This window comes from Heterobasidion irregulare (genome assembly GCF_000320585.1).
Source record: "Heterobasidion irregulare TC 32-1 unplaced genomic scaffold scaffold_06, whole genome shotgun sequence".
Taxonomy (NCBI): Eukaryota; Fungi; Basidiomycota; class Agaricomycetes; order Russulales; family Bondarzewiaceae; genus Heterobasidion; species Heterobasidion irregulare.
Window position 1 is genome coordinate 1238297 of NW_009258202.1, and position 18781 is coordinate 1257077.

The 18781-nt window shown below is 60.8% G+C and overlaps 10 protein-coding genes across 10 annotated transcripts; 6 read left to right on the forward strand and 4 right to left on the reverse strand.

The window, feature by feature from the left end:
* Positions 1-493: 493 nt before the first annotated feature.
* On the reverse strand, positions 494-1709 carry HETIRDRAFT_150552 (uncharacterized protein). Its single transcript, XM_009549143.1, has 2 exons — positions 671-1709; positions 494-603 (listed from the first exon to the last, which is right to left on the reverse strand). Exon 1 carries the CDS (start codon positions 1538-1540, stop codon positions 716-718), a length of 825 nt encoding a protein of 274 aa, XP_009547438.1. The 5' UTR covers positions 1541-1709; the 3' UTR covers positions 494-603; positions 671-715.
* A 959-nt stretch (positions 1710-2668) lies between these two features.
* On the reverse strand, positions 2669-3178 carry HETIRDRAFT_247238 (uncharacterized protein; the record flags this gene model as incomplete). The annotated part of the gene is made up of 1 exon (XM_009549144.1): positions 2669-3178. A coding segment is annotated over one exon (510 nt), but the record flags the coding sequence as incomplete, so codon positions are not given.
* A 427-nt stretch (positions 3179-3605) lies between these two features.
* HETIRDRAFT_476425 (uncharacterized protein) lies at positions 3606-7341 on the forward strand. The gene is made up of 14 exons (XM_009549145.1): positions 3606-3809; positions 3865-3970; positions 4028-4110; positions 4172-4367; positions 4420-4453; positions 4509-5019; positions 5071-5473; positions 5533-5822; positions 5888-6282; positions 6330-6534; positions 6586-6705; positions 6759-6845; positions 6904-7080; positions 7138-7341. The coding sequence occupies exons 1-14, from the start codon at positions 3642-3644 to the stop codon at positions 7240-7242; spliced, it is 2880 nt and encodes a 959-aa protein (XP_009547440.1). The 5' UTR covers positions 3606-3641; the 3' UTR covers positions 7243-7341.
* Positions 7342-7723: 382 nt separating this feature from the next.
* On the forward strand, positions 7724-8405 carry HETIRDRAFT_320181 (uncharacterized protein; the record flags this gene model as incomplete). Its single annotated transcript, XM_009549146.1, has 4 exons — positions 7724-7762; positions 7822-7955; positions 8038-8291; positions 8362-8405. 4 exons carry the CDS (start codon positions 7724-7726, stop codon positions 8403-8405), a joined length of 471 nt encoding a protein of 156 aa, XP_009547441.1.
* A 406-nt stretch (positions 8406-8811) lies between these two features.
* On the forward strand, positions 8812-8993 carry HETIRDRAFT_101840 (uncharacterized protein; the record flags this gene model as incomplete). Its single annotated transcript, XM_009549147.1, has 1 exon — positions 8812-8993. A coding segment is annotated over one exon (182 nt), but the record flags the coding sequence as incomplete, so codon positions are not given.
* Positions 8994-11820: 2827 nt separating this feature from the next.
* Positions 11821-12101, reverse strand: HETIRDRAFT_248206 (uncharacterized protein; the record flags this gene model as incomplete). Its single annotated transcript, XM_009549148.1, has 2 exons — positions 11821-11916; positions 11979-12101. Coding segments are annotated over 2 exons (219 nt in total), but the record flags the coding sequence as incomplete, so codon positions are not given.
* A 977-nt stretch (positions 12102-13078) lies between these two features.
* HETIRDRAFT_476431 (uncharacterized protein) lies at positions 13079-14275 on the forward strand (the record flags this gene model as incomplete). Its single annotated transcript, XM_009549149.1, has 3 exons — positions 13079-13102; positions 13185-13397; positions 13466-14275. Exon 3 carries the CDS (start codon positions 13838-13840, stop codon positions 14273-14275), a length of 438 nt encoding a protein of 145 aa, XP_009547444.1. The 5' UTR covers positions 13079-13102; positions 13185-13397; positions 13466-13837.
* Positions 14276-15336: 1061 nt separating this feature from the next.
* Positions 15337-16669, forward strand: HETIRDRAFT_101844 (uncharacterized protein; the record flags this gene model as incomplete). Its single annotated transcript, XM_009549150.1, has 4 exons — positions 15337-15535; positions 15607-15694; positions 15779-16035; positions 16098-16669. The coding sequence occupies 4 exons, from the start codon at positions 15337-15339 to the stop codon at positions 16667-16669; spliced, it is 1116 nt and encodes a 371-aa protein (XP_009547445.1).
* Positions 16670-17373: 704 nt separating this feature from the next.
* On the forward strand, positions 17374-18102 carry HETIRDRAFT_169473 (uncharacterized protein; the record flags this gene model as incomplete). Its single annotated transcript, XM_009549151.1, has 2 exons — positions 17374-17377; positions 17483-18102. The coding sequence occupies 2 exons, from the start codon at positions 17374-17376 to the stop codon at positions 18100-18102; spliced, it is 624 nt and encodes a 207-aa protein (XP_009547446.1).
* Positions 18103-18324: 222 nt separating this feature from the next.
* HETIRDRAFT_28830 (uncharacterized protein) lies at positions 18325-18516 on the reverse strand (the record flags this gene model as incomplete). The annotated part of the gene is made up of 1 exon (XM_009548595.1): positions 18325-18516. A coding segment is annotated over one exon (192 nt), but the record flags the coding sequence as incomplete, so codon positions are not given.
* Positions 18517-18781: the final 265 nt, after the last annotated feature.

Consider the following 18781-nt stretch of genomic DNA (forward strand, 5'->3'; position numbering starts at 1 on the left):
CTGACTGCGTTTCTTCTCCATTCCCAACTTGTGCCGGAGAAGTATCTAGTGAGGAACAGATGAGTGCACGGCCCCGCAAGGACTGCCATGGGGATTTCACGGGGGAAGAAACCGGGGGGAGGGGGGGGTTCTCAAGGTTATTGCGAAACGATCAACTGGGCTTGTGACAGCGGGGGCAAATGCAACCATCATATAGAGGTGAACATAGTTTTGCCGTAATCTCATTACCATATGGTGCATACTCCTCGACTACGTAGCCTTGTAATGTCTCTGATAAGATATCATGCCTGGTAATGACCGTTTACTCTATAATTGCGTCAAGATTTCCTCACTCCCAGCTCGGGTTAGGTCCCGTGCATGGTTGATGGTTGCGTCAAAATTGCCAACAGTCTCCTCAGCAGACTGATAAAGAGTCGATGGCGAAACGATTGGGTCTCTACAAACATCTCATTGCAATTGGTTGGAGCGATTACCTCACTGGCCAAACGACTTTCGTTTTGAAATATCATTACATTCTCATAATCTACCGCGAAGATACAACCATAGCCCGACGTCATCCGATCATAAGTAAAGTGTTCACAAGCGCAGTGTGAAGTCAGAAATCTGGTCGTGCGATGCATTTCAGTCAGTTGCTTAGCTATGAGAGGAATGAAGGTAGAGACTGCCATACAGAAGTAATGGTATGACGCAGCGGATAGCGGAACATTTTATCACATTATTGGTTGTTATCAACCGTGAGCAGTGCCCTCCGCCGCTCCACCGGTGCCTGTTTGGGGGTGCTTTCCATCATCACGTCGAATCCCAATCCCTCTGCAGACCCAATGGTACTGATGTCGCCCATCATATGGGTCGGCCAGGTGGGAGGGGACCAGCATTCGGTGATGTCACCAAAGTCTGGGCCGGAGCGAGCATAAGATTGTGGTGGTGACAAGGGTGAATGTGGGGTGAACATGAAGCCCTGTTGGATTGAAGACACGAGGCTGGAGATCGGTGTTCCTCGCATAAGCACGCTAGGATCCGATGAGAAGATACCCTTTACGGAAGCTTTCCGTTGGGTAGGTGTCTGATCGGTTTCTGGTGACATGGGAGACGTGGCAGTCAATGGTTCAGACGGCGCGGATGCTTTAGGCGACGGTGGAGATGCAGTAAGTGGAGATGCAAGTAACGGAACAGGCAGCAGGTCTTGCGAGGGAGCATTTGGAGCGGTTTCTTCGTGCACCGGTTGCACGGGGGTAGAAGAGAGATCACCTGTGGGAAGAGCAGTTTCTTCAGAACCAAGGGGAAGTGGCGCTGAGATAGGTGTTGTCGCGTGCGAGACATTGTCGCTGACTGCTATGACTCGTGTATCCTTCTTCTCCACTTCTTTGTGGCTGGCCGATACCACTCGCTTGCTCGCAATCTTGGACTTGACTGAAGAAACTGCCAAAGCCTTCGTCGCGCTGGCAATTCTTTTTGTTCTCGTCTTCGGATCCATTACCGACGGCTTTCGGGCCGCTACAGTTGCTTTCACGCGAGCTAGCTGGGAAACCGTGGGCTTCATGACACCACCGCCACGTGTGGAAGCAGTCTGTGCTTTGGAAGATGAGGTAGAAGATGCCAGAGCGGTGCTGCTTGATTGAGATCGAGAAAGCACGGAGGTGCCACGGGGTTCTACACTAGATACAGACCTCGATAGCTCGGGGATAGGAGGTTTCCTTGCAGTAACGAGTCTATGAAACGAAAATCAGCTTAATTTATGAGTGAGGCACCGAAATGCAGGCGTACTTCGCGGTTGACGCGGTAGCGCCTCCTTTCGGTATGTCTGCAACTGGTTTTCGTGCGTTTGGTGCTTGCTGCGGTTTGTCCGTCACGGGTCTTCGTGAGTCCGGTATCAATTTGCGCGGCTGGACTTGGACTGGCTGCGTTTGAGGAGGAAGCGGCACTCTTCTCGCACCACCTGTAGGACGTTCCTTCACCGGCGGCCCTGGCACCACAAGGTCTTGTGCAGGTCTGATAGGCCCACTAGTGGTCTTTTGGCGTGGAAGTAGTTCTGTGGAATTCGTAGCTCTCGAAGGACCCGATAGTGCGCTTTCGGATTCGGTACGTTGAGGCTGCGCGCCTGTAGACGGTCCTGCAGCTGGTGCAGGTTGTGAGGTTGATAATTGAGCACTGACAGGCCTGGCTGTAACTCGATCAGGAGGTCTTGATGGAATTTGATGCGCCGATTGCGAGCGTTTCATAGCATTAGATGAAGGAAGTGCGGGCGGGGGCATTGCCCGTCGCTCAGCCGTATGCTTCTCTGTCGCAATCTTGCGAGCTTCGTTGCGGGAATCCGCGCGTCGAGAGAACGTGGGTCTATTTGTTGCAGAGCTGGTGGAATGTGTATCGGACGCTTGCGAGACGGCTGATGATGTCGATGTGGTGCGTGTACGAGATGATGTGTGACCTGTCCGAGGCGGAGGTTCTACGTGCTTGGCTACCATGGCAAGAGATGAGGCGGGTCGCACAGATGTTGAAGTAGATCTCGATCGTATCGACTGAGATGATTCTGGTCGGGGAAGTGTCGGCACCGTCGTCAGAGGCTTCGGCTTGATATCAAGATATTTCCTTGCTGTGGGGGAAAGTGGGGCAGCAAAACTGAAAACAGGTGGCAAACTTGAGAAAGCCAGAAACCATCAGACGACGGATCCACTGACCTGTCCACCCGATTTGGAAGGAGGATCTTGTATGCACCAAACACCTGTTTGCTTACTTTTCGAACATCACCACTAGCATCTTGGGCGGTGATCTTGATGGCAGTCTCTATCTCACGAGCACGAGACTCCTTCTCCAGGTCTGGAGGGTTAAAGCAATTGAGGCAAGCTAGCAGGCCCTCAATGGCAATCAACCTCAGAGAGACTGACTTATCCTTGAGTGGTTCGATTAGAAAGGAGAGGATAGCAGGGAGCTGTGTCTGCTCAATGATGGTAGCTATACCAGTCTTGGCGCGGGCTATGAATACTTTGTTGGGGCGAGCACAGAGAGATAGGAGGGTGGGGAAGTAGAGGGGGAGTAAAGGCTCGAACGCCTTCCCTAACCCCATGGCTGCGGCACAGATAAACTGAATAGATGCAGCAGAGAGACGGGTGCGTTCTGAAGAAGCTGCGCTTGTGACTGCTCGCGAAAGAGGACGGAGAGCCGATGTAAAGGCAGTGGGGAACTCGCAGGCACCACCGTTCGCAAGAGCAGATAGTTTCAGGAGAGCAGTTGCAATACGCTCCCAGCTTTCCTCGGTCTCCAGCCTCAATAGGTCGGTTTGTATATCATCGATTTTAAGTTTGAGATCCCACTCGGAATCACACTGTAGAAATGATTTAGCAGTTGGATAGAAGAGCAAGAGATACCCTCGTACCTTTATGATTTGTGGAATTTTCGGAGGCATAAAAGGTGAGAAGGAGCTCCAGCGGAATGTGTCTATGCGATAGATGACCGAAATCAAGACGGTTGGTTCAACTCGAGAAGCTAGCCGCCACACGACCAACACGCGTAAGGCATGTCACGTGGACGCGTCACGAAGACACTTACACGTGACTTTCCTTCACTGACTCGAGTCGAGAATGCGAGCAGCTTTCCGCTCAGTGCTGCATCTCGCCCATCGCTCTCCTTACAGACGCTTATCGACCATGGCCAACACGACAGGCCCATCAGATCAGAAATCGTGGACGGCATCCAGGATCCGTCAAGAGTTTTTCGATTATTTCCAGGCGAAGGAACACACTTTTGTGCCTTCATCGTCTACGATCCCATATGAGGACCCAACGCTCTTATTCGCTAATGCCGGCATGAACCAAGTAAGCACGTACGGGGTGCTATGTTTTGACTCTCGCTGATGTCTCGTATCTTAAGTACAAGCCAATCTTCCTCGGCACGGTGGATCCTCATTCCGATCTTTCAAAGTTAAAGCGTGCATATAATAGTCAAAAGTGCATCAGGGCAGGGGGAAAGCACAATGGTCAGTCTATGATTCTATTCGCTAAAGGACATATATCTTTATCCATGTGATGCGTAGATCTGGACGATGTCGGCAAGGACTCGTATCACCACACCTTTTTCGAGATGTTAGGCAACTGGTCGTTCGGGGATTACTTCAAGGTAATTGCAGCTCTCTCTCTCGATCGCCTTACAGGCGCGAACTGATCTTGTACCCCCTCAGAAAGAAGCAGTTCATTACTCTTGGGAGCTCCTAACCGAGGTCTACAAACTTCCCAAGGACAGACTGTATGTCACCTATTTTGAGGGCGACGCCAAGAATGGCCTTGAGCCAGATCTTGAAGTTCGCGAATACTGGATAAAGCAGGGTGTTCTCGAAGATCACATTCTTCCTGGCAACGCGAAAGATAACTTTTGGGGTACGTTGTCTTTCGGCATACCCGATGCAAGCCCTTACCATATTCTTCGTAGAAATGGGTAGCACAGGTCCCTGCGGGCCATGCAGGTTACTTCATTTGTTTCCTTCGCTGTCCAACCTCTCATCAATGCTCCTCTATCAGTGAGATCCACTATGACCGGATCGGCGGTCGCAACGCGGCGCATCTCGTGAACCAAGATGATCCTGACGTACTCGAAATCTGGAACAACGTTTTCATCCAATTCAACAGGGAAGACGATGGCTCTTTGAGACCTCTACCTGCCAAGCACGTTGACACAGGCTTGGGCTATGAACGACTTGTGTCAGTCATCCAAGACAAGAGATCAAACTACGACACCGACGTTTTCTCTCCTATCTTCGCCAAGATTCAGGAGCTTACGGGAGTTCGTGAATACCGAGGAACGTTTGGAGCAGAGGATGCCGACGGCATTGATACCGCCTATCGCGTTGTTGCAGACCATGTCCGTACACTAACCTTCGCTCTGAGCGATGGAGGTGTTCCGAACAATGTTGGACGGGGATATGTGCTCCGGCGAATTCTTCGTAGAGGCTCACGATACGCTCGCAAAAAGTTGGGCGTCACGATCGGTTCCTTCTTCTCATCTTTGATGCCTGTCGTCGTCGAGCAATTGGTGAGCCCTATTGTTTTCATATCATCGTATCTTGAGCCTCAATTGTCACAGGGAGGCGTGTTTCCTGAGCTCACGAAAAAGGTGGACGACCTGAAAGAGATTTTGGATGAAGAGGAGGAATCGTTCTCTCGCACCCTAGATCGGGGCGAGAAACTATTCGAGCAGTATGCTGCGAATGCTCGGGAACGAGGCTCGACGCAACTAAATGGAAAGGACGTCTGGCGCTTGTATGACACATATGGATTCCCCGTCGATCTTACTCGTATCATGGCCGAGGAGCTTGGCCTGACAGTGAACGAAGAGGAGTTCATCGAGGCACAAGCTCAGTCCAAGGAAGCTAGCAAAGCGTCTCTGAAGAAGGGCACGAAGGACGTAGTCCGCCTCGATGTGCATGATATAGCAGCACTGGAGAAGAATGCCGACGTGCCCAAAACCGACGATTCGCCTAAGTTCTGTTCGTATGGTTGTTGTCTTGACCTTGACTCCCTAATTCTGATTTGTCGTCTTGATCAGCAACCGGCAACACTGATGCTACCATCAAGGCCATCTACTACAACAAGGCATTCATCAATTCGACGTCTGGCGTATCATCTGACTCTACGTTTGGAGTCATCCTCGATCGAACCAGCTTCTATGCGGAGGCAGGTGGACAGGAGTATGACACCGGAAACATCGTCATCGACGGCGTCGCAGACTTTGAAGTAACCAATGTCCAGGTTTTCAACGGTTATGTCCTCCACATAGGGCATCTGAAATACGGTCAGCTGGACGTCGGAAATGCTGTGCTTTCTTCATATGATGAGGCAAGCCTTTCGTTACGACGTTTCGTACATTCAACCAACGCCCTTCTTCGTTGTACATTCTACAGTTACGCCGGTGGCCTCTACGCAACAACCATACCGCCACGCACATTCTGAACTTCTGCTTGCGTGAAGTCCTTGGTGACCACATCGACCAGAAGGGTTCTCTCGTTGCCCCGACGAAGCTGCGGTTTGACTTCTCCCACAAGGCGCAGATCGCCCTTCCGGAACTCGCCAAAATCGAATCTATGAGCAACGACTGGATCAAGAAGAACGTCAAGGTGTTCAGCCAGGAGCTGGATCTCAAAACTGCTCAAAAGATCCCTGGTCTGCGTGCAGTTTTCGGCGAGTCATACCCAGACCCCGTGCGCGTAGTCACTCTCGAATACGATGTTGCTGAAATGGCTCGGGACATCGAGAACCCAAAGTGGCGCGGTACGAGCGTCGAGTTCTGTGGCGGAACGTAAGTCTGTTCGAAACATATACGCGATTCGTTCTGACTGTCTCTAGGCACGTGGCTCGGACTGGAGATATCAAGCAGTTCGTCCTCATCGAGGAGTCAGGCATCGCGAAGGGCATTCGTCGGATTGTTGCGGTTACCGGTCACGAGGCGCACGATGTGGTCAGACAGGCGGAGACTTTCAAGTCCAGGCTGCAGCAGGTTGAGCAGTCCTCTGGCAAGGCCAAGGATGCTGGTCTGAAGGAGCTCAGCGTGGTATGTCTGCGCCTTATGAATCGGTGTGGTGTCGCTCATCTCTACTTCAAGGAAATCGGTCAAGCCGACATTTCTATCCTCGTCAAGTCAGAATTGAAGGACCGTTTGACCACCCTCCGTAAAGCGTTTGATAAGGAAGTGAAGGAGAAGGAAGCTGCCGCGAGTAAAGCCGTACGTCACTGTCCTCACCGCCCACGTTTCTGTCGCATGAACATCTCCATTAGGCGGTCGACGGTGTCATTCGGTACTTTGAAGAAAAGCCCAACGCAACAGGCTACTTCGCTGTCCTTGATGTGCAAGGAAACTCCAAGGTCATTAGTTTCGTGTCTCTCCTCTTCATCACGCGTTCCTCACACACCACGATCACAGATCCTTCAAGCCGTCGTTCTTCAGGCCAAAAAACTAGGGAAAGCGGTCTACGTGTTCAGTGTCGACACTGACGCACAGAAGGTTGCCCACGTCAACCATGTACCCGAGGCATTCCGGTCCAAGGGAGTGGATGCCCGCACTTGGGCCTCCAAGGTCACGGAGATACTCGGCGGAAAGGTCAGTGCATGAATCGCTCCTTCGATTAAAACCTTGCTCACGACATACGACGACTAGGCTGGTGGCAAGGAAGAGGGTGCTCAGGGCGTCGGCTCTAACCTCGACAAGGTGCAAGATGCGCTGACTGCCGCGGAGCAATACTTCAACGAGATCAAGCCATAGTAGTTCGTGTAGGTTTTGCTTTGTATGATTGCTTTGAGGTTTTCGAATGTAGCGTAGTGTTGTTTTTTGGGCATCTATATACACAACTATTCTAGACTCAAATAATGGGTGCATTTGTTTGCGACTGCATAGAGTGAGTAGTAAAATTGAACAGTGACTGCATTGATCGGGTCCATGGACCCAGGTTGGTGCGTGAGAAGATTGAAGTCCGAGCGCTCGGCTGCAACGCACGGACATCAGTACCGAGGTCGACAACTGCGCCGAACGACAACTTTTCAGCAAGGTGAGCCCTTTCATGGTAATATGGTGCATCCAGGCTCGTGGATGGGACGATTGGACTCGCTGGGTGGCATTTTGAACGAGCTAAAAGGGGTACTTTGGGATGGATGGGGAGGATGATTACTGGATGCGCCGTACGTATGCAGACACGGTGTACTGACCTATCCAACGCACAGACTCGCCCACCTCCTCTTCCTCCGCCATGTCGCTTGTTCTCCCTGAGGCCCATCAACAATTCCAGGTGCGCATCTACGCGTCTCAGTCCGCTTAAACTAGGTGTCAATCCGGTTCGATCTGCAGCACATTCTCCGTCTGCTCAACACCAATGTCGACGGTAAACGCAAAATCATGTATGCCCTGACGGAGATCAAGGGTGTCGGTCGCCGTTACTCCAACTTGGTCTGCAAGAAGGCCGATGTTGATCTCAACAAGCGGTACGCCGAATTCCGCCCTGCTCGATATGCTTTATCTTTTCCCAGAGTTCCTCAACCTCCTCCTCTTTCCACAAATCTCCAGTGCCGGCGAGTTGAACTCCGATGAGCTCGAGCGGCTCGTGACCATCATCCAAAACCCCACGCAGTTCAAGATCCCAACATGGTTCCTGAACAGGCAGCGGGATATCGTCGACGGCAAGAACTCGCAGGTCCTGTCCAACGGTGTTGACTCGAAGCTCCGTGACGATCTCGAGCGGTTGAAGAAGATCCGGGCGCATCGTGGTCTGCGGCACTCGTGGGGCCTCCGCGTCAGGGGTCAGCACACGAAGACCACCGGTGAGCATCTTTTTTGTTTTTTTTTGGCACAGTCGAAGTACGCTTGCTGAGGGCATTTGCCACGTGTCAGGCCGTCGCGGGAAGACCGTCGGTGTGTCGAAAAAGCGCGGTTAAACGCCTGCTTTGTTGGACGGAGGATCGGTGGATGGTCCTCAGATATGTTGTGTTTTTATCGTCTCGAGTTCTCCTGTCGCAATTTCATTGCCATATGCTCCGTATGCCCCCACGCTGAAATACAACATCATGCATCGCGGACCCGTTGGATCGGTGTGAGGACTTTGCTGCCCTGGGGAACGTAGCGCTCACGTAGAACACTTGTGTGCGTCCGATGACACTCCGGAAGCGGCAGGGCGGAGCACGTGGCGAGACTTTGCCGCTTGTTCTGGAATGTTCACCAGGCTGCTCGGGGAAAGTCCCATAACTATTATAAGGAACAGCGAGACGCTTGCCCGCAGCGAAAGTGCACACTCTGCTCCCACACATATACTCTGCGACTCATCACCAGCCACCACCAGCCACGATGACTACCTGGGCGCAGCCTGCACACCATCCGTGGTTCAAAATGAACTCGCTCAAGCGAAAACAGTCCCCCGACGACGTCGACGACGCGCTGCCGATCGCGTCGACGCCGACGCGGCGGGACCACAAGCGGCGCAGGTGCACGGGCCTCGAGCGCGGCCTCGCGGGGCTCACGCTCAGCATGTCCTCCTCCTCCGCCGTGCACACGCCCGCGTCCACGCCTTCGCCCAGCCCCGAGTCGGCGTTCGCGCAGTACTCGAACCACCCTCCATACACGTCCGAGTATCTCGCCTACCAGCAGCAGCCCGCGCACGCGCCTGGCCCGTCGTTCGTGTATCCGGCGCCGCTGGCGCCGGTGCACGCGCCCGCGCAGGAACGAAACGTGTACGGATCGGCATACGCGCCCGCGCCCGCGTCTGTGGCCATGCCTGCGCCTGTGGCCGGCTTCGCTGCTGTGCCCGCCGCTGCCACGCGCGCGCCGGTGCAGGTCCTGCGCCCGAGCGCGGTCGAGTCGCCGCTAGATGAGGAGGTGGCGGAGGTGGGGCGGCCGGAGGTCGCGGACGTGAAGATGGGCGTGTCGTCGTGGTACGAGCCCGAGCGCGATCGTGAGTGTTTCGGTTCCACCGGTTCTGGCGGGGAGAGGCTGACCTGGCTTTGTGGGGTCGCGCGCGCAGGTATCGTCGTGACCGACCTCGACGCGGCGTCTGACGAAGAGGAGGAGGACGATAGGGACGGGGAGAGCAGTCGGCGGAACGGCGGCGGGGGCGGGGAGGATGTGATCTCGATCGTGTCGCCCGCTGTGCTGGAGCGCCTGCGCGGGACGGGGGCTGGGGGCGCGCGATTGTTTGGCGCGCGGGTGGGGGCGGGGGCGGAGGCGTCGGTGGTGGAGGCGCTCCGGCGGGAGCATGGCGTGTGGGCGGACGCGGGGAAGGCGGTGGTGCTGTTCCGCGGCGCCGCGGGAGCGGGCGCGGGGGCAGGGGCGCGCGGTGGGTTGGAGGACGCGGGTGCGGGGGAAGCGGAGGCGGAGGCGCGGTGGGCGGTGGAGGAGGTGGATGGGGGCGGGATTGTGGAGGATGTGGAGGAGGATGGGCTGGTGGGGGGCGCGGCGGGGTGGACGCTGCCCCAGGATGGGGGTGTGGCGGGGTACTACGCGGGCGCGGACGCGGACTTGGACTTGGATGTGGACGTGGACATGGACGCGATGGACGTGGAACTGTGATTCGTCGGGCCTCTCGCTGTGGATTTGTGGTGGGCTGGTTGGCTGGATGGCTGGATGGGTGGATGGATGGATGGATGGCTGTCTGTTCCGTGCTCTGTGCTTTAATGCTCTTTTTTATTGTTACAATTTACTTCGTTGCACCGTCGTCGCCGCTGCCGCGTACGCGTCTACTTACTCACACTCACACGCCGTGGCATTTAGCCTCGGTCCGCGCATAACTAGAGCATAATGATGATACCTACGCGCGCACGCACGCGAGCGAGTCTCAATTTTAAGTTATTTGTAAGTACAGAGCGGCGCAGAGGCGCACTGGGACGGCAACTCGGCTCGCAGGCTGGGATAGTGCTGGGATGGGGTCGAGTGCTGGTCGGAGTCAGGGACCGTAGAGGGGGCTCGTAACGCGTGCTGCGCGACACGATACGGCACGGCGGTCTAGGGGGACGGACGGTGGGGTGATTAGTATGTACGGCTCCTCGGCGAACGAGCGAGCGAGCGAGAGACAGGGACGGATGCACACGAGGACAGGCGGGACAGGCGGGGCTGGACGGGACGGGACGCATAGTACTGTATGTAGGGCGGCGGACACGGCGCACGGGGGAGATGGGGGGAGCACTTTTGGCGCGCATATATTCGTAACAGAGCTTTTCTCGAACGAGGACCCGGGACCGCAAAGAAAAGTAGATGGAGAATAAAACATGCAGAGAGAAAAACCAGGTCGAGCTTCGAGCTCGAGCAGACCGGGGGCGCCCGCACGCGTCACGCCCTCCCGCCCCCACCCGCGCCGTCGTTCGCGCCGTCCCCCCCGCCCGGTTGGCCACCCCCGCCCCCGCCCCCGCCGGCAGCCGCAGCCGCGGCGGCGGCAGCGGCGTACAGCCCCTCCTCGCGGTTGAGCCGCGAGTGGTGGTGGCGCGCGTGCGCGTGGGGGTGCGGGACGTGGTGCATCTGCATCGCGGAGAACGGCGAGCGCAGGATGCCCGCGGCGGCCGCGACCGCTGCAGCCGCGGCGGATGCGGAGGACGAGGACGGGCTCTGGTTCTGGGCGGCGTGCGCTTGGGCGACCTGAGCAGCCTGGGCGGCTTGTGCTGCCTGCGCTTGGGCGTGGGCCTGCATCTGCGCGTTGTGTGCGGCCGTGAGAGCTTGTTGGTGCTGTTGTTGGTGCTGCTGCTGCTGTTGCTGTTGGTGAAGGTGGTTTTGCTGTTGCTGTTGTTGTTGTTGGTGCTGTTGCTGCTGCTGTTGCTGGGCGTACGTGGACGGGGGCGGGGCGCTGCCGCCGGACGCGGCGTGCCGTGCGTGCGGGTGCGCGTGGGTGTGCATGCCGTGGTGCTGGGGCTCCGGGACGTAGAGCGCGTGCGCGTGCGCGCCGGGGGCCGGGGGGGCGCCCTGGTGCGCGTGCGAGAGGGGGTGGTAGGGCATGTTGACGCCGACGCCCATGAGCGCAGACGGCTGCGGCTGGGGCGCGGGCGCGGGCTGGTGAACGGGCGTGAGCAGGAAGGGCTGTTGGATGTGCTGCTGCTGCGGGTGGTACTGCTGCTGGTGCTGCGGGGCGGGGTGGACGGGGTGGAGCTGGTGGGATGGGTGACGCGGGGGCTCGATGCGGACGGGGGACAGGAGGGGGCGGGGGTCGGGGTCGACGAGCATGCCGGGGCTGTCGCCCGCGTCGTCGTCCGCGTCGTCGAGGTCGTCGTCGTCGTCGTCGTCCACGAGGCGCAGGATATGCGATGCAGAGCCGTTCGCGGCGGCGGAGGGGCCGGGGGCGGGGCCGGGGCCGGGGGCAGGGCCGTCGGTGGCGAGTTTTTGGGCAGCGATTTCGTCTGCGGTGAGGAAGCGCCCGCCGGGGCCGCGGGGGCGGCGCATGGCGTGTTTGTGGCGGGACTCATGGAGGTAGGGCTATCAAATTTTTTAAGTATGTGATTTGTTTTATTTTTCGGAGGGGGAGAGACGGGGCGGACCTTGCGCTGGCGCGAGAGCCTGTGTACCTCCTCGAGGCGGGCGCGTGCGACGCGGCGCTTTAAGATGCGGTAGTACTGCTTTGCGTTGACGTAGAGGGGCTCGTCGTCGATGGGGCCGTCGTCTGTGGGGGGGCGGCGGTGGGCGGTCACGGCGGCGGAGGGGGGGTCGGGTGCGGCTGCGGGTGCGGGTGTGGGTGTGGGTGCGGCATCGGGGTGGGACGGGGGTGCGGGGGGGTCTGAGGGGGACGGGGAGGGGGAGGGGACTGCGGAGGGGTTGCGCTGGTAGAAGTTGTAGAGGTGGGACGGAGGGTGCTGCTGCTGTGGGAAGAAGGGCGGGTGCGAGTGGGAGTGTGTTGGGTGGGGGAGCGCGTAGGACGGGAACAGCTGATCGACGACGTCGTCCATGATTGGCTCCATCCCCTCCATCCCTCGCAACTCGCTGCTGCCAGCCACTCACAGCCCGGGAAGTCACGTGGCCCCGCCGCTCTCCCACGCCCCCCCCCCGTGTCTCACTCGCTCGCTTCCCCCACCGCACCACAGCACCACACGACACGACACCATGGACGCAAAGCTGTGAGCACCCTCGCGCTCCTCGCGCCCCTCGCGCCCCTCGCTCCCTCTGGCTGACTAACACCCCCCAGCAAAGCCCTCAAGGTCGTCGACCTCAAGGACATCCTCGCAAAAGCAGCCGTCCCCGTCCCCGCAAAAGCCACAAAGCCAGACCTCATCGCGAAAGTCCTCGCCAGCCCCGCCGCCCTCGACCTCTACGCACAAAAATACTCACCCACCCCCCCGCCGCCCGCCTCCAAGCCCGCGTCCAAGCCCGCCCACCCGCTATCGACGCCCCTCGCCGCCGCCGCCGCCCCCTCGCCTGCGCCCGCCCCCCCGCTCCCCGTGCGCAACGACGACCTGGTGCGTTCCGTCCTCCTCCTCCCGCGTCCCTCCGCTCATCCCCACCAGCTCGCGCCCCCAGAAGAGTGCGTCACCCGTCCCCATCCTTCTCCCCACTCTCACCCCTTCCTCTAACGCACCCCAGAGTCGACTGGAACGTCGACGACACCACCCCCTCCGTCGACGACGCCCCCGCGTCCCCGCCCAAGCCCAAAGCACCTGCGCCCCACCCCGTAAGCCTGAGCCACTCCTACGCCCCCGCCCGCCCCCTCCCTCGCTGTATGCACCGCGCTCACACCCCCTGATCCCGCGCAGCCGAAAGCGGCGGCGGCGGCACCGTCAGACGCTGTCCCCGCGTCCGCGCCCGTATCTGAACCGGCTGCGGACTACGACGCAGAGCTCGCCAAGCGCAAGGCCCGCGCCGCGCGCTTCAACATCCCGCTCGTCCAGCCCGCGCCCGTGCCCACCGCCGTCGCCGCCTCGACCCGCTCGCGCAAGGCACAGCCCACTACCGCTGCCTTGCTGGACGTGCGTGGCCCCCATCTCCTCCCCCCTCTGTGCTTATCCCCCCGCCGCGCCACTGACGACGCCTACAGGACCCGAACAAGCTCAAGTCCCGCGCAGAGCGCTTCGGCATCCCCGCCGCACCCTCTGCCAATGGGGCTGCCCCTGCCCCTGCCGCTGGTGCTGGTGCGCCGCGTGGGCGCGAACGCATGCGCGGCACAAAGCGCGCGGCGCCGCCTGCAGAGGAGGTTGACGCAGAGGAGGCCGAGCGCAGGCGGAAGCGCGCGGAGAGGTTCGGTGGAGCCGTAGCCGTCGCCGCCGCGCCGGCCGCCGTGATGAGTGCGCGGTCGGGGTGAGCGGCGTGCGGGACGCGGCGAGGCGTGGCGCAAAAGCGCGAGGCTGCGCGCCGGAGCGGAGCGGAACGCTTGTGTCCTGTCCCTGTTTTCTTTTCTTGTTTATCGTTCATGCGTCTGCTCCCCCGTCGCGCGCGTGCGGCGTTCGTAATGCATCGATGTTTTTTCACTGTCTCTTCGCGCGGCGCACACGGCGGTCGTGAAAGACTGCAGCTAGGTCGCGGTCCTCTCCTTGTCTCGCTTTTCTCGCTGGCTCTCTCGTTCGCTCGCCGGACAGACCGACCGACCGCACGCACGCACGCTCCGCGCAGCCCGATGCACACCACGACGACGCGGAGCTCGCACGGCGCGGGGCGCTTCAACATCCCGCGCACCGCCGTCGCCGCTGCTGTTGCTCGCGTCATCCGCGCCGCGCCGCGCGTGCGGGCGGTTGTGGAGGCCGACGTGGTGGAGGCGGCGGTGCCCACAGCGGATGCGGCGGGTGCGCGGTCGGTGGGATGCCGGCAGCCGTCGGACGCTGTACTGTATGTGCTTGAGAAGGTGTTGTAGGGTGTTGTACGCGCAGGCGAGGCTCCTGCGTGGTGTGTGCGCGTAGGTGCACGTCTAGTACTCGTATGTCGCTTCGAGGCGAGACGGGAAGCTTATGTTCTTGTTCTGTTTCCTGTTCTCATGTAGTGGCGGGTGCTAGCCTCTGCTAACGTCAGGAGCTGCCCTGCGATCAGGGCGTGCGCGAGGCCGGTGTGCCCGAGCAAATGGCATGCAGCGCTAGGCGGTGTCGGAAGCGGCGGTGTGGGCGGTGCGGCTGCGCCGTTCTGAGCGAATGAGTGCATGCAGCGTCTGTGCGTGTGTACGCGTATGCATGTGTGGAAGTACTGTATGTATGTGCGCGCCGAGACCCTGAAACAGCAGGTGCTGTGCCGTGGTGCATGTACTACTGTTCTGTACCCGGCGCAACGTGGTATCTACGGCGCGCGAGGATGCCTGTTTGGGACGTGCGGGCTACCTGCGGTAAAATGCGTTGATTGATGGGGGATGGAAGCGGAGCGGGGAGTCGCATGGGCTGCTTTATTCGTTTTTGTATGTACGGTGGATGGAGAGTGCTCGATCTATTACTAGTCGCGAGCCCGTGTGCCGGCGGCAGGTCGAGGCGGGGCAGTGGCGGGGGGCGTTGCGTCAACTTGGCGCTTGCGCTCGGGCAATGGGGTGATCAGCGCAGCCTGCGCCGCACCGCCCCCACGTCTCGTCCGCGCCTACAAAACGCGCTCGCAGGCTGCCCGCGCGCGTGCTATTCACCACAGACGTCCTGTTCCCTGCCGACGCCAGAGCCGGACAAGGCCTGAACCCAGCTGAACCCTCGGGGCTCGATTAGGCGCTGCCCTCCCACCCTCCGACTCGCGTGCCGCCAGGCTGCTTATTGTTGTTGTCCGCCCTCCGCCCACGAGCGTCTCTTGTCGTTGTACAACAATCACACACCCTTCTGCACCGAGCCCCGCCCACCAGCGCGCGCGCGTCCGCACGTCTAGCCGCATACCAAAGCAACTCAACTACGAGACACGAACGAACGAACGAACGAACGAACGAACGAAACGAAACATACGAAGATCGAGGCGATGGCGATGGCGATGGCGAGCGAGAAACAAAAGGGGAGGGGAAAGGGAAAGGGGGCGCTGCGCGCGGTGCGGCGCTGGGTGTTCGAGCGGCACCGGTTCTGCTGCTGCCTGCCCGTGCGCGTGGGCGTGATCGTGATGTCGCTCGCGAACCTGCTCGTCTCGGGCCTGCTGTCCGTCATCTGCTGGTGGGAGGTCGCCGGTGCGTCGTCTCGGCTCTCGGGTACTGGGAGGGGGGCTAAGGCTGACGGGGCGCGCGGTTGCGTGGGGCAGCGAATCGGACGCTGGACGCGGGCGAGCGCGGGGCGTTTGTGGGCGCGGGGCTCGTCGAGACGCTGCTTGCGCTGCTCTCTATCCTCGGGTGAGCCCCACGCGCATTCGTTCCCCCCGCTTCCGCCCGTCTCACATCGCCTCATCCCCCGCCCCGCCGCGCACGCACGCGCAGCTTCGTCGGCGCGGTGGTGCGCAAGCAGAGCTTCGTGACGGCGTACTGCTACGCGCTGTACGCGCACTTCCTCGTGAACCTCGCCGTCGCGTCGTACTTCCTGTACGTGATCCTGCACGCGGAGCACGCGGCGGCCACGCGCGCGTGCGAGGACGCGATCGAGGACGCGGGCGCGCAGGGGCAGTGCTTGGGCCTGCTGCGCTTCGCGGCGGGGATCTACGGCGGGCTGGCGGGGGGCTTGCTCGCGCTGGAGCTTTGTGCGTCCGGGCTGTTGCGTTTTCTTTATGTTTTTTTGGCTGGCTAATGTGCGGGCGGGCAGACGGCGCGTTCATGGCGACGCGGTACGTGCACCAGGTGAAGCACGAGAAGCGGAAGATGAAGGCGCGCGCGGAGGGGCTGCCGCTGCACGTGCGTGGGGCGAGCGACGGCGGGGACGGGGACGGGGTGGGGCTGATGGGCGGGTACGTGCGGTATACGGACGAGAACGGCGAGTCGTGGTACGATCGGGTGGGCGCGCCGCTGAAGGACGAGGTGGGCGAGGAGGACGCGCGCGCGCACCGTGGGGGGCTCGCGGACGGGTATTATGGTGAGGGTGGGGGTGGGGGTGAGTGGACGCCGCGGAGGGAAGATGTTAGTGGGGCGGAGGAGTATGCGAGCGCGTACAGAGATCGGGACGGGGTTGTAGCGGAGGATGCACCCGAGCACGAGCACGCGCGGGCGCAGGACGGCCTAGGTGATAATCCGAGCGTTGTGCCGGCGAAGACGAGGTCGAGGTCGAGAGAGGGCGCGAGCAGCGACGAGGAGGAGGGGCCGGCGGAGCCGCTTCTGCCTGCGCCGAGTTCCGAGGCGCACCCGCCTGCGTATGGCCGCGACGGCAGCGGGCCGCGATGAGCTGGACGGGGCGGTACTTCTTGTTGTCACGCTATTTATTTCGCTTTCGCTGCGGGCGTGTGTTGCATAGAATACATATGTATCGTGGTGTCCTGCACGTCCGTGAGCGAGCGAGTGCTGCGCGCCGGAACCCGAGGCGCGTGGCCCGGGATGGACTCGGATGCGTGTACACAGGGTCAAACAAGGCGGCGGCGGGTGGGGCACGCGGGCGCTGAGCTGTGGCCGACCGCTATCCTACATGTCATGCGCATTCGGTCCCATGCCCAGCGCACGCACATCATCGACTCGGTGAGCAGCTCCGTCTGTCCTTCGCGCGCGCATGCCCGCCGTCGTCCGTCGCTGATCCCCTCGATCGCTCGCTTTCGCACACCACCACCACCACCACCACCACCCCACCCCACCCCACCCGCACTCCGCACATCCCCCCATAATGCCAACTACCGTTCTATGACACCGCGGCGCGCCAGCTCGAGGTCCTGCTCTTCCAGCTGCACGTCCTCTCGTTCCTCCAGGCGCCGTCCCTGCTGGGCCTCGTCACGCGCTGCGCGTCCCAGCTCCAGCTGTCCAAGCCGCGCGACGCGGACCCGAAGCGCACGCTGCGCTTCTGGTTCTTCCTCATCCTGCTGTTCAACTTTGGCAGCCTCTGGACGCACGCGGCGCAGGGCGCGCCCGAGGGCAGGGGCGTCGTGCTCGACTTTATCGGCATGGGTGCGTGCGCGCCCACGTCTCGCTGATGATTGAATGATTGAATGCGCGTGTGCGTGCGTGTACGTGTGTGTGTGTGTGTGTGTATACGCGCGCGCGCGCGGACAGCGTATAGGCCGAGCAGAGTGCAGCTCATATTTTTGGATTGCGTCATCGTCTTTCTGTCCCTGCTCATCACGACCCTCGCATACGAAACGTCCTACACCCTCGCGTCCCCGTCCTTCGGCACCCTCCCTGGCGCGAACACCGATCTCATCACCGCTACCGCCACCGCCGCCGGCATCGACCCGCTGCAGCCCCTCCCGGCCCACTCGCGCCCCGCGACGCCGCCAGACCCCGCGCTTGCGCCGTGCGCCGCCGCCGTCGTCGCCGCCACCGCCCTCGCGGGCACGGGCGCAGAGGCCCTCGTCGTCGACGTGCGCCTCGCCGCCGTGACGCGGCACCTCCGCGATCCGCCGCCGCCGCCGCCCCCGGAGCGCGCGGCCGGCGGGGCGCTGCTGCCGCTCCCGAACACGGCGGGGTGGCCGCTGTCGGAGAGCCTGCGGATGCTGATGCGCGCGCGGAATGCGGGGGCGCGGGGCGCGGCGGCGGCGCTGGGTGGGGAGCAGGGAGGGCAGGAGCAGGGGCAGGGGCAAGGGCGGGGGCAGGGGCAGGGGCAGAGGCAGGAGGGGGCAGGTGACGGGTCGAGAAGGTTGCCGGGGAGTATTGATCCGGATGATGGGGGGTGAGGCTTTGGGGACGAGGAGCGGGGAAGGTGTTTTTTTGGGGTCTGAGGTAGTTTGTACACGGTATTTACGGAACGACTGGACTGTTTTCTTGTATGGAGTGCGCGATGCTCTGCTCTGTCGACGTCGAGGGGTCTACTACCACTTGCCTTTCATCTGCGTGGGAGGGAATGGAATGCGGGGTGAGCGCGCGGTCGTGGAGAGGAAGAGGGGGGGAGAGAGCGCACGCACGGCGGTGCGGAGACAGGCGCGGAACTTGTCAAACTCTGCCTTGCAGCTGTCCTTGCGGACGTCGGTGTAGGTGGCGACGATGCACTTGCCGTAGGCGGAGGCCTGTGCGGCGCAGGTGGAGGTGGAGTGGAGGGCGAGGCGCTTGAGGGGCGTGGACGCGGCGGACGCGGCTGGGCTGGTGTGCATGGTGTGCGACTGACCGCTGGAGAGGAGGACGGCGCCGGGGCGGGGGATCCGCATCACGTGCCCCGGACAGTCCCCGCGTCCGTGTCCGCTGCAGCCCCGGCATGCGCCTCTCGACCCCACTCACACACCGCCAACACACCCCCGGCGACCCACACGCCCGTTTTCGTCTCGACGCTGCCCGTCCCCGGTGCCCACACAGGTGCCACCGTCGACGGAGCTCCGCTCTGCAGCCCCAATCCTTTGACCCCGCTCTCTTCTCGAAGCG

Excerpts from the sequence above, each read along its gene's own strand:
- HETIRDRAFT_476425 (XM_009549145.1), top strand. The coding sequence starts at position 3,642 with ATGGCCAACACGACAGGCCCATCAGATCAGAAATCGTGGACGGCATCC. Across the intron at positions 4,454-4,508 it reads GGTCCCTGCGGGCCATGCAG|TGAGATCCACTATGACCGGA; the intron begins GTTACTTCATTT and ends CTCCTCTATCAG. Across the intron at positions 5,020-5,070 it reads CTGTCGTCGTCGAGCAATTG|GGAGGCGTGTTTCCTGAGCT; the intron begins GTGAGCCCTATT and ends CAATTGTCACAG.
- HETIRDRAFT_150552 (XM_009549143.1), bottom strand. The coding sequence starts at position 1,540 with ATGAAGCCCACGGTTTCCCAGCTAGCTCGCGTGAAAGCAACTGTAGCG.